Source organism: Doryrhamphus excisus, chromosome 4 (assembly GCF_030265055.1).
Source record: "Doryrhamphus excisus isolate RoL2022-K1 chromosome 4, RoL_Dexc_1.0, whole genome shotgun sequence".
Taxonomy (NCBI): Eukaryota; Metazoa; Chordata; class Actinopteri; order Syngnathiformes; family Syngnathidae; genus Doryrhamphus; species Doryrhamphus excisus.
The window spans coordinates 16026139-16042511 of record NC_080469.1 but is presented as its reverse complement, the minus strand read 5'-3'; the positions used below and the strand labels follow the sequence as shown (position 1 = coordinate 16042511).

Sequence of the window (16373 nt, the reverse complement as noted above, 5' to 3'; positions counted from 1 at the left end):
AAAAATAGGTCGTTAAAAACCTTTAAAAGTGCAGACTCAGTGCTATGAAAAGCCCTGTAGGCAAAGGCAAATCTTTGTGTTTTTATTAGTTATTAGTATAAACATTCTCGCCTGATAGAGTTGCATTATGCCTTTTTACTCTATTTTTCTACTTTGGGCGTGTTCCGCCAGGAAGGGGTGGTGCAGCAAAGCCACGGAGGATTGTGTCCAAACTTATCTTTTTTGGCTCAGTTGGACAGGTGCTGGGTTGCACTGGGGAGGGTTTTTTTCAGCTTTCAGACATGCATTGCACAGCATTTTGGAAATGGAGCTCACTCACACCCGTCTGCTCTAATATGGCTGCTGTTTTTTACCGAATCAATGCGTGAAGACACACTTATATGGGCACCCTTACACACTTGTCATTATTTTGCTTGTAATTTATTATTAGGATTATTATTATTATTGTAATTTTGTTATTTTATGGTGCTGTCCACATGGGCCTGAATACTACGTTTGTAAAAGGTAAAATTCATGTCTCATTGTGAAAATAAAATATCAAACTGAGCTGAATGGCGCATTCATTGAACAGTCAAAGGCTGGACAAGGACACAGGTCACTGTTGAGGACCTTTTGGTCAAACTGTATTCAGACGTCAACTCGTTTCACCATCGTTTGCTAAAAGCACACAGTGTGACATGAGGTGAATTTGTGACATAAATCTTTGTACTAGATAACCATGTGACGACTGGTAGAGTCAGTTATGTAATGATCAAAGTGACAGCATTCACTGCACTGGTGAAGCACTTATGTTCAAGATGTATTTTTTTTCATATCGAATATTACGTTGCAAAAAAAACTTATCACGTAACGATAAGACTTTTGTTTTATTACACAACAACAACTTTTATCTACAGCTGATTGGAAATATTGATGCTGCCAAAATGTAACAACCTGTCAATAAATGCGACTGAACCATTTTGGTTGGTGGAGCTACACACCTGCGGATGTAATATAACTTGCTGATATGATTAGATGTCTGTTGATGATAGTAAATGAGCAACTGCACACGTGTGTCATCCTCTTTGGAAATCCACAGAAAGGTATCATTACAAAGACTAAAATATTCAGTGTAGAACACTTTGTTTTGCATTCAATAATGGGTGTCCCTCAAGGATAAACCTTGGGTCCATTAGTTATTATATTTTAACAAAGCAGTGCAACTTTTTGGTATTTTTATCTTTTAAGTTTAATTATATTACAGTGGTTGCATGATGGTTAGCGCGCAGGCCTCACAGCTAGGAGACCCGAGTTCAATTCCACCCTCGGTTTTCTCCGGGTACTCTGGTTTCCTCCCACATTCCAAAAACATGCTAGGTTAATTGGCGACTCCAAATTGTCCATAGGTATGAATGAGAGTGTGAATGGTTGTTTGTCTATATGTGCCCTGTGATTGGCTGGCCACCAGTCCAGGGTGTACCCCGCCTCTCGCTTGAAGACAGCTGGGATAGGCTCCAGCACTCCCGCGACCCTTGTGAGGATAAGCGGTAGAAAATGAATGAATTAATGAATATAATACAGTGGAAAAACTTTGTCTTAGAATAGTCAACTATTCCATGATTCAATTTGGAGGAGTCTGATTTGACTCAATCAAATCAGTTGTTACACCAAATTCATTTTATATCCCCACAGTGAAGAAACCCAAGAAATTTGGCTGATAAGTGGAAGTTTTGGCAAGTTGGTTGTTTTTCAAGCTATGTTGTTACGTTGGTCCACTTTTCTGATTGCCGACGGCAACAGTGTTTCTTCATCTTGCTTTGTGTCACTCATACATTTCTAACTAGTTCTAGATAAAAGTTGTTTCAAACTGTTTCTTTAATATGCGTATATGTGTGTTTCATTAGCTTTACAAAAATGAATGGATGATGTAGAGCAGGGGTCTCAAACTCAATTTACTTGGGGGCCACTGGAGCTAGGGTCTGGATGAGACTGGGCCGCATCAGGTTTTCAAAAAAAAAAAAAAAAAAAACGCATTTATTAAAAACCAAAATATTAAAAAAACTTCGCTTTGGTTCCAATTTTCTACAAGAAAAGCTCTGATAAAACATTCCACTGTTCTCAAATATCTTACTTTTTATTTTTCTACACAAAATAAGATGAAAAAAAATAAACACATCAAGAATAAAGAAAATCAATCAATCAGTAATAAATAAATAAATATAATAATAATAATAAAATGGCAAATAATAAAAACTTAAGAAACCACATATAGTTGGTGGGTAGACAAATTATTTTTTTCATATTAAAATTAACAAAGCATTATTAGAGCCCTGTAGACATGACAAAACACGACTACAGTCACATTTATACTCTTTTTACTTACAACATATTGTGCAACTGCAGGGTCTTGAGACACATGCTAACTCGCAAACTAGAGAGCTAGCGACCTAAACGGTAGCCTTCAAGTTATTTCCTTTAAACTTAAATAGCCAAAAACTTACCACTTCCACACGGATAGGGAGGATAACTATTAACAGTTATTTAACCTTTAACATGAACATTAATCAAACATAATTTTTTCTGGGTACATGATACCATACAGCATCCATATCAAACATTAAACTTTCATATCAAGGCGGGGGCCTCAAACTAGTGTCCTGCGGGCCACATTTGGCCCACAGGCCGCGTGTTTGAGACCCCTGATGTAGAGTTTGTCAATAACAATATCCATTTATCGTTTGGATATTGTTTTTAAACAGGCATACCAAAGCTTCCAACTCCATTTGTTTTGTTTCATTGTGCCATTTTTACAGATAGTCACATTATGGACACGGAACAATCTGAGTCCCAGCAGCAGAGATCATAAACCAGGTGTACAGTTTTCTTATTAAGACTAAAAGTGCAAAGTAGAAAAAGGTTGGCACTGTTCTCACTCATGATAACATTCAGCCCATCTTTTTACACCCAGACAAGAGTCTTTTGATAATTGAACTGGTCTCTGTACAATGACAGTGAAACAGTCATTCGTGGAGAAGTTATATTATGTTGCGCTCTCACACCAGATTGGGATGAAATGCTAACTTTGCCTTTTTACTTTGTATAATTACATTGTTCGTTCATTTTCTACCGCTTATCCTCACGAGCCTATCCCAGCTGTCTTCGAGCGAGAGGCGGGGTACACCCTGGACTGGTCGCCAGCCAGTCACAGGGCACATATAGACAAACAACCATTCACACTCACATTCATACCTATGGACAATTTGGAGTCGCCAATTAACCTAGCATGTTTTTGGAAAAACCCACGCATGCACAGGGAGAACATGCAAACTCCACACAGAGATGGCCGAGGGTGGAATTGAACACGGGTCTCCTCGCTGTGAGGCCTGCACGGTAAGCACTCAACCACCATGCAGCCCATAATTACATTGTTTAGTCTTTAAATGAAAATAAATTAAGGATTTAAACCACAGCATGTGGCTATTCTAAATGACCTCTCTCTTCCTCCAGCAGTGGACCAGCCAGGACACCACTAAATATCGAGTTAGCATTGGTGCTTGTACAAAGTTGGTCGCTATGCGTTAAAAAATTACAATGTTTATTTCAGGACATAATTTTAAAACACATACAGTGTATACTAAATGTTCTGCTTGTGACCATAAACCCTTGGGGCATGCCCATTATACTTCACAACATTAGGGGGAGCCCATGAGCAAAGGCCATACATACAGTACATTTAGGGCAGTATGTGTTGCATTAGAAAATATAAAAGAAAAAATTGCTTTGAAATCCACCTGTACAAACCTGCTGACAAGACACGTAACTGGAACCAGGTGACCACTCTGAGGAAGACTGGAGTGGAAACTGTCATGTATGGAAATACTAGCTGAAGTAACTCTGGTCTGTAAAGGAAACTGTTAAGGATGCTTTGAAAACCTTCTAAAAAATAGGGGTACACTATACAGTCAAAAGGTACTCTTTTAGGTATTGGTATCTTGGTAAGAAAATATTACAAAAATAGATTGGAGTTCTTCGATAATGTGATTAAAAGATTTAGCTCGGACAACCATGATTCTCAGGAAATGATGAAGAGCTACAAAAGGTTCTTCTGTGTCATAAATGTTCCCCGTCCGAGCGCCCTTGCAGCTCTGCCAGAGACCTGATCTCCTCCAGAATGTCCCTACCGGCACTGGCCTTCCCCTCCCGCCCCTCAGCCCCGGACCGTGGTATGACCACAAGTCTACGTGGACCCTCCGACTGCAACCCCTTGTTGCTTACAATGTCTCTCATGATATCGCCTGCACTCCATCGGCCATGGGTGGTGCTGTTATGGGACGGGTTACTACGATGGGAACCGCTGTGGCTGCTGTTCAGGTGACTTCCTGGAGTTTTTTGGCTAGCAAAGCTGCGTTCGGAACCAGAGTCGTAGCTGGTTTCGGGTTTGGTGAAGCGATCTGGCTCCTGTTCTCCCACGGCAATAAACTGCTCTCCGGCAGCCCATTGGAAGGGCACGTCGAGCGAGGCATCTCGATGCACGGACTCTTTCACAGAGGATGCAGATTTAGGAGTAGTGATGTCAGCCCCGGGGGTCTAAACAGTGGAGGCAAGTACATTCAGACATAGTTTTATGTTGGCTAAATGCAGGTGCAGCCAATCATGATCACCAACGAGAAGTTAATAGACATTCTAGAACCACAGTCCATCCTTTACTTACTATTTATCAAGGACTAGTGTGACTAGCTGATTGATTAGCTTTCAATGATACTTTAATGTACAGGTCTACTAAACGTTAAGGAAGACTAGAATGTCTGATTTTGGATTTTTTGCCGATATCCTATACTGTACAATTCTCAATTTCTGATTCCGATATCAACCGATACCAATATATGTAATGTTAGATCTCTCCAATGGGGGGAATTAATACTAAATCTTTATCTGTTAAGCCGGTCAACCTCAACATGGTGACCTTGCTAACTCTTGAATACCAGATATCTGTTGTGAAGCTAATGGATACAGCATTAGCAACTAGCTTCTCAGCATCAACATTGTACAAAACATCTTAGAAATATTTCAGATTGGGCATGGCAGGGCGTGGTTCGAGGATCTCCACGTTTGGTTTTCATTATAGGGAAAAAACAGATAAGGATATTGACCAAAATTCTATTTTTATTCCAAAATTGATATTATTATTAAGTGCCGTTTTCCTTTAAAAGTAGGGGTATGTTTAAATAAAACAACCCAAAACAATGGAAATGCTTACCAAAACGGAGCGATGCCCACTGGATGCTGCTCTATCCACGTGGGTCATGTGTCCCAGTGTGGATGAGAGCTGCGGCCTCCCCAGCGGCGGGAAATCTGACATGTCAATGCCAGCCATTGCCGCCAGCTGACCAAAGCTAAGAGAGAAAATAGAGACAATATAAGGCAAAGTCACTTGCTTATGCTATTAACTAACAGTACAAGGAATGAGCATAATCGAGTGAAATTGATTGATAATCACGTTTGAAGCAATTGCCGCAAAATGATGCAATACTCTGTTGCCACCTGCAGAGGCTTTGTTGATTCAGTCTCAACAGTGGTATGGGTACCACTTGTGGTACACTGTCTCCATCTGGTGGTACTCCGGAATACCAGGGATAAGAGACATGTGAAACAATGTTACAAATACAAATATATTCAACAAAGATTTGCTGAAATTGATTTTGGGTTCCTCTGCTGAAATATCATGCTGTCAAATCTCGGTTTTCTGGTTTTCATACGCCTCAGTTTTTGTACACTGTCTCAGTTTTCATACAATATTGCAAATAGTCTGTTTAGTTCCAAATTGAATGTCCAAACGAAGCATACTGCTACATTACCCGACATGGGGCCAAACAAAGTTGCAGGTGCCATCAGGTTGATGAGAAATGTATTTTTTGTTTTTTTTTGGGTGTCTGGAATTGATTAATTTCATTCATATACACCAAAAACAAGCTAAAGCTCAAGTAAAGAGTAACTTCCTGTAAAACAAGGGTGTTTGTTTTACAAGTCAAATCAATGATGCTTAAGTATGTGTTATGCTATTATACAGCATAACTTAAACAACCATGAGAGTAGATAAAGAGGGATTTACAAAGACCTAAATTAAAATTAATCCCTTTCTTGGTCGCAATAATAAAAATACCGTACAGTCAAAATGAAACTAATTCGTACAGGGTGCCCGGCACAGGAAGCAAGCTTTGCTTTTGTGCTATGCAATTCAGTGGGGAGCAGAGTACTATACACTGTATCTTTGCTTTCTTTTAAATGAAAGGAAGGTTGGTTATCATCACTGTGTCACAACAAAGCTCAAGCAACTGAAATGTATCTTTACAGAAAGCACAAACTAAGATCATTCATCAAGGTCACAGTCTTAAGAATTTCAGCATCAGAATGAAACCTAAAATCTAATGCTTTCTTTATGTACTTTCTTTATGATTACAGTTGCAATGACAGCACATCAGCTGTGGCAGTAAAAAACAGGGCCGCTATCAGTGATGGACATTCTGAATGACGTACCCAATAGCATCACTAACCAGAATGTTTGTGTAAGAATGGAAGTGAATGCTTGGTTCACCCAACCCAGAATGGCTTGCACAGGTTTCATTTTGATCCCAGTGATGGTTGCCGAGAATGATGTGCAGTTATTTTAAACCATGTGACCTTTGTACTTAGTATGATGCACTAGGATTGCCTGTATGATTGTTTTTTTAAGCCCAGTTAAAACATTCTAAATCAACACACTGTATCCATCCATCCACCCACACCAACCACACATTTGAACAGATCAGACACCATCATCCAATGACCAGGGTCAGTGGCCTGTGGGAGAAACCCAACATGACCAAAAGAATCCACAGCAGTGCAACAAGGCAAAACGGGTTATGCAAGATTCAATGTTGTGTATTTTGTCAGTTAGGCGAAATGTAAATTCCTCACACAAAGTTAAAAATAAAAAAAGTAGGTTGATTATAAGATAGGAGAAGAAGCCATACAAAAGCTTTATCAAGGTATCATCTCCATTTGATAAGATAAGCCAAAACAAGACATACACACACATCGCATTGATTTTGAAAAACAGTTTTTTTCTGATATGCTGCAGAGTCAGGCCCGACCACTAACTGTAGGTGTCTGCTTCATATGGATTTGAAACATGATTTTTGCATTCTGCATTTTAATTTATTCCACGCACGGCCCGCCTCATGGCATACCCACTCCACTGTGATTGGTCACACGCCCAAAGTGCTTCCTAACTATGAACCATATAAGGAAGTCTGTCTCCTCTGTGATGTCACAAATGAACTGTTTTGCCACGCCTTTTCAAACTGAGTGTTTTGTCCCATTCCCAAACTTCTTTTAGGGCTCACTTCCAAATGCGCAAACCTCATTATCTGAAACTTTGGCATCGTTTAACGCGAGACTACAACATTCTAACTACTTTTATAGGTCATTAAAGTGACAGTAAAGTGTAATGTGTCCCCTTTAAGTAGCAAAATTACCAGCATGCACAGTGAACAATAAGCATATGAATACATTTTCCCCCTTTCTTTTGGTGTATTTCCTCCTTTTTGTAACAACCAATCACAGCTCTTAGAAGACCTAGGGTAAATTTCTGTCCTCTCCTTGCCCTCTCCTCAGAAGGTTCCTTTATTTTAGCTAAGATTCCTTGCAAGGAATTTTTAGGAGCTTTCTGAGATGACTCTGAGAAGCTTTGTGAATACGGGCCCTGGTGGTTGTGCATTTACTTGCTCTGTCAGAACAATTCTTCTACTTTTGAATAAAGAGGCGGAAATTAAAAATGTGTGGTTTTCAAATCCGATGAATAGTTATTAGTTGAAGCCCTAATCTAGAATACTGTATGTTTATTGTTGTGGCTGTGCTGTGTCATACCCAGAGTGGTTTGTAACCTTTTGACTCACTCACGTAGCTAAATGAGGTAACCAAAACAATATTTTTGATACGGCTCTTGTATGTCAGACTTTTGTACTGCGTCCTTGAGGTCACAAGTTTCACAGGAAGTAAGAGCTTAACTAGATCTGTGGGAAGGGAAATGACAGGTTTCTTATGCTACCCACCCAGCATCCTTAACGAGATCCAGGAAAGCGTGGAACTTGGTGAAGGAGCGCTCGATGCTCTCAAGCACGTCTTCGTTTTCAAGAGTGCTGCGATCTGAACCCATGGCTGAAAGCGTCTCCGTCAGGGAGCGGTTGTTGTCACGAAGACGAGCGTTCTCCAGCTCAAACTGAATGAGAATAAGTCATATGAGAGTGAGCGTCTCTTTTAATTTCATCAAAAGGGCTAATAAAATGTTATTTAGACTTAAAGGGGAAGTGCACTTTTTGGAGAATTTTGCCATCATTCACCATCCTTATGTGAAACATGAAAACATTTATTTCTCTTTTCTGTGCATTCTCGCGCAAGAAAACTAGTTAATAGGAGCTGGCTAACAACAAACGTCATGGGAAATACCTATACGTATATACACACCTATAGCGCTCACAAAAAAATGCCAACAGTGTTCCAGTTACATAACTGACTTGTATATTAACCAAGCTACAGCGAAATTATTATTCTAGCAGCTAACATGTTAAACTATTTTTATCTGGCGGACTAACATGACTCCTCGCTAATTGCTAGTCTCAGCATTAGAGTGGATACCTAGCTACAAAGACTCAACAAGATGCTGATTTGCCTTCAGGATTTTTTACCTGAGGACTGGAGCACGCATCTTGTGCTGGAAGACACAGCCATCCCAAGGAGAGCAAACATCGTAAGTGTTGTCGCTGTATCTATGTTGTTGTTATAGAAGAAATTTTATAGTGTTTTAAATCATCAAAATACGACAAGATACTGCAACTATTAGACGTTATCACCAGTGTACGTGTTACTGCATGATCACAGCATGTATATCAAACCATGCAACATTGTTAGAGGGTTTTTTTTGAGGCCTTCGAAATAGGTGTGTCCCAATGACAGCATTGTTAGCTAGCTCATATTAACTTTGTTTTCTCATGTTAGAATGCACAGAAAGGATTGGTAATGATGGGCAAAATTCCGGAAAAAAAACGTGCAGTTCGCCTTTAAAGATAAAGCTTTTCTGTATCAACACATGAGTTTGTTCTTATTACATTATGCATTTCACATTATTTTTCCCATTTTGTTGTTTCATTGTATTTCTACATTGTGCCACAAGCCAGTAAAAAAAACAAGCCATCCAAAACGTCCAAACCAAAACGTTGGGGACCACTGGACATCAACTCTGTGAGCAACCACAGCTCTCGTCAACTATTTAGCTTGTGAATTACGGTATTTAAAGATCCAAAATGGAAGAAGGCATTTGCAGAGGTCCCTCTGAACAAGTCAACCAATTATAGCCTTTGCGGTCTGGTCGGTGAGGTAAGATTTTTTTTTTCCCCAGAGTTGCGCAGTTTGCAGTGAGAAGAATGAGCGTACACTGTTGCCTCGACACAGGAGCATTATCCAGGTTTCACTGACTGAACTCCAAACTGAAACCAAGGAGTTTGGTGTACAAGGAGTGTACAAGGAGTGTACAAGCACATAGTAAAACAAACAGATATAGGTGTACCAAAGTTAATCCCTTTGGCCACAGTTAAAAAAAAACATCAGGTGAGTCAAAACGAAACTTGTCATTCTGTGGGTAAAAGTGGTGTGAAAAAGTGTTTGTCTCCTTCCTGATTTCTTTATTTGTCACACTTAATGTGACACGTGTAATTTTGTACATTACAAAAGATGCAAGTAATGTTGGTTATTCCTGTGTCAAAACATAACTCTTAGGTGTACCTTTATGGAACATTGACCACAGACTATGATAGACAAACCTAAGTCAGGAATTCACTAAGGTCAGATAAGCCCTTCCAAGAGGTTTCAGCATCAGAACAAAACTGAAATCTAAAGCTATTCCTTATTCTTTTGTTATGTACATAATAATAATAACAACATCAACAGTGTGGTTGATCCAAAATCAGAGGAGAAGGCAGTGGTGGAGCTCCCTCTGAACCGGTCGTATACACACAGAAAATAATGTAAAGGCGACCAATTACAGCCTCTACGGTCCGGGAGGTAGACTGAATTTCAAACTGAAACCAGGGAAATGCAACAAAATGCATAAGTGGGGTGCAGCGAAGCATACAAGCATATACAAGACTCAAAATGTGTCAGGTCAACTATGTATACTCTATTTCTAAATGTACTGTATATTGTAAAATCATATTCATGTCCTGATATAATGATGGTTAGTTTGTGCACAACTGGAGGTGATCATGAGGATCACAGCTAGCAACAACACATTTGTTACCATTGTTGAAGCCCGTCGTTGTTACTTGGTATGTTGAATCGAGGTACCATTATCTAGCAAAAAAAAAAAAAGGAAAATATTGCGCATTTCATTTTGAAAAACTGTATACTCTAACTGCATTATCCAAATAATTTTAAGCTTGGGCGCCGCAGTGCCATCCATCCATCCCATTTTCCTCCGCTTATCCGGGTCCGGGTCGCGAGGGCAGCAGTCTTAGTAGGGAAGCCCAGACTTCCTAGTCCCTGGCCACCTCCTCCAGCTCCACCGGGAGGACACCAAGGCGTTCCCAGGCCAGCTGTGAGACAATCCCTCCAGCGTGTCCTAGGTCTGCCCCGGGCCTTTTCCCGGCTGGGCATGCCTGGAATGCCTCACCAGGGAGGCGTCCGGGAGGCATCTGGACTAGATGCCCGAGCCACCTCAACTAACTCCTCTCGATGTGAAGGAGAAGCGGCTCTACTCTGAGCCCCTCCCGGATGACTGAGCTCCTCACCCTCATCTCTTAGGGTGAGTCCAGCTACCCTACGGAGGAAACTCATTTAAGCCTCCTGACCCAAAGCTCATGACCATAGGTGAGGGTGGGAACATAGATCGACCGGTAAATTGAGAGCTTTGTCCTCTGGCTCAGCTCTCTTTTCACCACGACGGTCCGGTACAGTGACCGCATTACTGCCGAGGCTGCGCCGATCCGTCTGTCGACCTCACGCTCCCACTTTCCTTCACTCGTGAACAAGACCCCGAGATACTGAAACTCCTCCACCTGGGGCAGGACCTCATTCCCAACCCGGAGGGAGCACTCCACCCTTTTCCGACTGAGAACCATGGCCTCTGATTTGGAGGTACTGAGTCTCATCCCAGACGCTTCACACTCAGATGCAAACCGTCCCAGTAAACGCTGAAGGTCACAGCCCAAAGAGGCCATAAGAACCACATCATCTGCAAATAGCAGAGATGAAATGAGAAGGCTCCCGAGGCTGAAGAGCTGGTCCAGTGTTCCACGAGCCATCAATGCGCGATAGGACTCCTTCTTCAGCTTGACCGCGGCCCTGACCTCTGGTGTCCACCATCAGGTTAGGGGCCTGCCGCCACGACAGGCACCGACCGCCTTGCGGCCGCAGCTCCTGTGGAGACATGAAATATGGCCCATTCGGACTCAATATTCCGGTCCTCCCCCAGGATGCAGGTGAAGCTCTGCCGGAGGTGAGAGTTGAAGACTCGACGAACGGGAGACTCTGCCAGACGTTCCCAGCACATCCTCTCTACTCGTTTGGGTCTTCCGGGTCTGTCCAGCATCCTCCCCCGCCATCTAATGCAACTCCTCACCAGGTGGTGATCAGTTGACAGCTCAGCCCCTCTCTTCACCCGTATGTTCAGAACATGTGGACGCAGGTCTGATGATACGACTACAAAGTGGATCCTAGACCTGTGGCCTAGGGTGTCCTGGTGCCAAGTGCACTTATGGACATCCCTATGTTCGAACATGGTGTTAGTTATGGACAAACGAGTGGTTAGCGCGCAGGCTTCACAACTAGAGACCCAAGTTCAATTCCAACCTCGGCCATCTCAGTGTGGAGTTTGCATGTTCTCCCCGTGCAGGCGTGGGTTTTCTCGGGGTACTCCGGTTTCCTCCCACATTCCAAAAACATGCTAGGTTAATTGGCGACTCCAAATTGTCCATAGGTATGAATGTGAGTGTGAATGGTTGTTTGTCTATATGTGCCCTGTGATTGGCCAGAACGCCCGTGACCCTTGTTAGGATAAGCGGTAGAAAATGAATGAATATCATTACCTCCCTGAGACAACATTCAGCTTTGAGTCTGGCCCTGCGCTCCTCTCCCAACCTCAAGCGACATTCCTGTAGCGCCATCTGCAGGACATGCATGACATAACATATTTTAAATGAAGAAAATTTGTGTTTAGACAGTTAGCCTCCCCTCGGAAAATATTGTACGATTGGAGCTCTCAACACTATGAAAACCCCAGCCGTAATGTAAAAGTCAAGTTAGGGCTGACCTGCATACGTTCCAGTTGTCGTGCAAGGGTTCCGCCCTGGAGGTTATGATAAGATGGCTTCTGGTCCCTCTGCACGTCTTCCTCATCGTCATCATCCTCCTCTTCCTCTGAATTAGACTCAAACGTAACCCTCACGGTGGACCCAGTCTAAAGGGATCAGGAGAATTCTCGTAATTATAGGTCTTTATTTGGGTTAAAACATACCTGTACTGAAAGCTCCTTACTTGGCTTCGCTGATGCTGCCTCCAGGTATCTCCAGTATCTCCAGGAGGAAAACCTCTGCATCATAAAAAGCAACAACTTGTGAGCTTTGGTAGATCAAGTAGAGCAAATCACACTCCTCACTTCTGGCGTCCGGCACGGGCAGCAGAATGATGAGGTACGTGTTTGCCGCTTGAGGTAGACATTTGATGCTGAGGAGCCGTTGAGCCCATATCTCCAGAAACGTTTTTTTTCCGAGGAGCTGCAAGAAAAACAGCAATATATAATACATCTTTGAAGGAGCGATACTACATTAAAACTTGAACTTGTGAAAAATATTACAGCCGTCCCTTGCTCTCACTGGATCACAGTTGTGCAAAAATCAATTAAATGTCTTATAATCTGGGTCAATACAGTAAATTGGCATGAGTCGCACGCATTGACCGTGCTAATTGTACCGGTTCTCTCTGTGGATGTTCGTGACAGCACTCGTCTCTTGGAAGCAGCGGCTTTCAGTGGCTCTTTGGTGGCAGGCGAGATCCAGCAGTACTACACACAAATATTCCACCTATGTGTTATTTTTTTTTAAATCTTTAAATACTGTGTGACAAGCCAAAGTCACTTACCTCTCGTGTCGGTGTGTCAGCTTTCATGAGTACTTTTTCGATTACAGTTTTAATGAGGGCGTTGTCTGAAAAGGTGGGGGTGAAAGACACACTAACAGTATTATAGTGGCTACAGCTTTTGGAGAAGATGCAATGTACTGTATGCAAATAATGTAATGTATTCTCATAGGGTATTGTTAGTATAATTAGGGGAATGGTGTGGCTGCATCATACCAACTAAGGGGTTATTACGGATGTCCAGTACCCATAGAGAAGTATTTGTTTTCAAGGCTTCCAGCAGATGGCAAGCTCCTCGATTGGAAATGCCGCATTTCTGCAGGTCCACAGCTGTTTATCAAACCCCACAAGACAAAAATACATTGAGACTAAAGAAAACCCCACAATGTATTGCTTCCTTTGCCATCAATCACACTTCCACTTCCTAACCTTTGAGCCAGAGGTCTTCAGACAGCTCACGTGCAAGGCGAGCAGCACCCTGGTCCCCAATTAGTGTGTTACAGTTCAGGGTGAGACGACGGAGACCTCCCATCCCTTCAAATTTTGGCAGCTGATACCTCAAGGACTGTTCCCAAGCTGAGCCACGTCTCTGCATTCCCTGATGCTAGAAGCAAGACAGTACATCTGGGTTTATTTACGTTGCTATGCACAGTAGTATGCTCACCACAGATATGAATTCAACAATATGCCATGTGCGGGTCTACACCACTGAAAACTACATCTGTGTAATACTTGCTTTTATAGTCAGTATAGTTACTCCAGACCCCATTCACTGTGCAATATCTGATCAACCTCCATGTGCAATATTAAGGGCTCTAAATGCAATATACTAAGTTATCTGTGAAGTATTTCCATAATGCCTCATATTAACTCACTAGCAAGATCTCAGTGTATAGACTGGTCATATATCTCATCTCGTTTCATACTATCTACATACAGTATTGTATAAAACTCTGGGAAAAACTGTTGATTTTGTTAATACTTGAGTTGTTTATTTTTCTATATTGTGTATTTTGTACTGCTTAACTGATTATGTACTCTTGCTGCTGTGCAATGCAAATTTCCCCACTGAGGGACAAATAAAGGCATATCTTATCTTATCTTACATCGACAATAATAAACTGTTATATGCAGACATGAATGAAACTTCAGTATTATTTTATGGAATTTGCTGCTTGAATCTCAGTATGTAACACTTTGTGATATTACAAGCAAAAGTCTAACCATCACAAGATTAACATCCATTCATTAATTTTCTTCCGCTTATCCTAACGAGCGTCGCAGGGGTGCTGGAGCCTATCCCAGCTATTTTCGGGCAAGAGGCAGGGTACACCCTGGACTGGTCGCCAGCCAAACACAGGGCACATATAGACAACCATTCACACTCACATTCATACCTATGGACAATTTGGAGTCGCCAATTAACCTAGCATGTTTTTGGAATGTGGGAGGAAACCGGAGTACCCGGAGAAAACCCACGCATGCACGGGGAGAACATGCAAATGCCACACAGATATGGCTGAGGGTGGAAATGAACTCGGGTTTCCTAGCTGTGAGGCCTGCGAGCTAACCACTTTCCGCCGTGCAGTCACAAGATTAACATTTGAGGAATAAAGTCATAATATTGACAGAAAAAGTTGTAATTTTACAAAAATAATAGTCGACTAGTGTGCCGTGATATTTATCTCATGTAAAATATGTCCTTTGTTGGGAAACACTGCATTAGTTGTGTACCTACTGAAGTGTCTCATGAGTGTGTGTAAATGTAACAGCCACTAGATGGAAGCAAAGTATTATTACAGTACAGTACAGTACAGTACTCCATTAAAAAGAGCAAATGAAACATCACCTCGATGATGTTGGCCAAATGCCCAGCTCCTCTCCAGGTGATATTGCATGCTGTAAAATCTATTTCTCTGATTCTTGTAGAGTATTTCACACTTTGGCAAATAACTGCAAGATAGAAACATGGTATTATGTTACTGAAAGAAAGTTTTCAGTACATGATAAATGACCTACCCTCCAAGCCCTCATCAGCGATTGGACAGTTTGCCAGGGAAATGGCTTCCAAGGAAGAACTTTTTGCCAAGCCCTAAAATGGAACATCGCTTATTTTGTGCCAAACTAACTATAGCAGTAGAAGGCAATTAAACAAAATATAATTCAAGGTGAATTTTTTTACCTTTGTCAAGTTGACAAGGTCTCTCTCCCTCAGTGGAAGTCCATTAAGTTTTAAAGTCTTCAGGCAGGAGGAGACAGAGAGACACTCTTTCAAAGCCTTAGACAACCTGAATGTCACGTCCCGAGAGCGAATAGATGGGATCCTCTTCCTGAACAAGGGCTTGTAGTACCTTCTGTCTGTGTGACATGATATGACTGATGTTTACATGCAAAGGTAAGTCGGTCAAGGCTTCTTTCAATCTTACCTGCATCCCCACAGCCATGACTTGTCTGGTACGTGCTAGTTATTGCAATGTGGTGAAGGTGCTTATTGATGGAAATGGCGTCAAGGATGGGTGCCCAGTCTGCGAGTTTGACCCTGTCTCCGTTAAAGTCCAGCATGCCTTTGTCCAGATGCATTTTGACTGCAGTGAGGGGGACTGATTCCTGTCGGGTGCAGGCAAAAGTGTAATATTCCTTGAAGTCATGGGCACCCTGCCTCCTGATCTGGACACTCTCTTGGACCATTGCTGCAAGAGGAAGAACATTCATACAAACAGAGCTGTATACATGTAGAACACTTACACAAACTCACGATTGTATGTATATTTTGCTAAATGTGTTCCCACAAATATCAACTAGACTTCATCTTAGCATTTTAGCCTCCTAGCAACCGTCGTCAGCAAACTGCTGCTTATACCGAAGAGCAACGTTACATCATCGTTACGTGCTATAAAGTCACGATTGTAATATCTTGACAAAACGAAATCATTTTTGCCATACCTGATGCCTCTGTGGAGATTTTTTATGACCGTGGAAAAGTTATATGGGTATCCCTAAATCAGTTTCAAAAGGGTTTATTATTGTCCACTTTCCAGTGACGCCAAGCAAGCTTTCTTCTTCGTGTCAGTGAAGTGCATGCAGTTTAGCGCCCCCTATCGTCAGGTGTTTTACGAAGTGGCTGTCTAATCGGAAATGCTATATATTTTTTCTGCTTTAATCATGTAGTAGTATAGTAGTAATAGTACAAACTTTTCAAAACAGAGCATTGCAGCCCAGTATATGTCAGT

The 16373-nt window shown here is 41.8% G+C and overlaps 1 protein-coding gene across 2 annotated transcripts; it reads right to left on the bottom strand.

Annotated features, from left to right (window-relative positions):
• Positions 1 to 2092: 2092 nt before the first annotated feature.
• Positions 2093 to 16244, bottom strand: cep78 (centrosomal protein 78). Of its 2 annotated transcripts, none has more exons than XM_058070644.1 (16): positions 16087 to 16244; positions 15570 to 15833; positions 15326 to 15519; positions 15163 to 15235; positions 14993 to 15096; positions 13573 to 13747; positions 13360 to 13473; positions 13147 to 13211; positions 12979 to 13069; positions 12665 to 12782; positions 12544 to 12598; positions 12320 to 12466; positions 12096 to 12173; positions 8070 to 8236; positions 5237 to 5372; positions 2093 to 4566 (listed from the first exon to the last, which is right to left on the bottom strand). In XM_058070644.1, exons 2-16 carry the CDS (start codon positions 15829 to 15831, stop codon positions 4090 to 4092), a joined length of 2256 nt encoding a protein of 751 aa, XP_057926627.1. In that variant the 5' UTR covers positions 15832 to 15833; positions 16087 to 16244; the 3' UTR covers positions 2093 to 4089. The 2 variants fall into 2 exon arrangements, with proteins under 2 accessions (XP_057926627.1, XP_057926628.1); XM_058070645.1 differs by having other exon boundaries at positions 15326 to 15501; positions 16087 to 16240.
• Between the last annotated feature and the right edge of the window lie 129 nt (positions 16245 to 16373).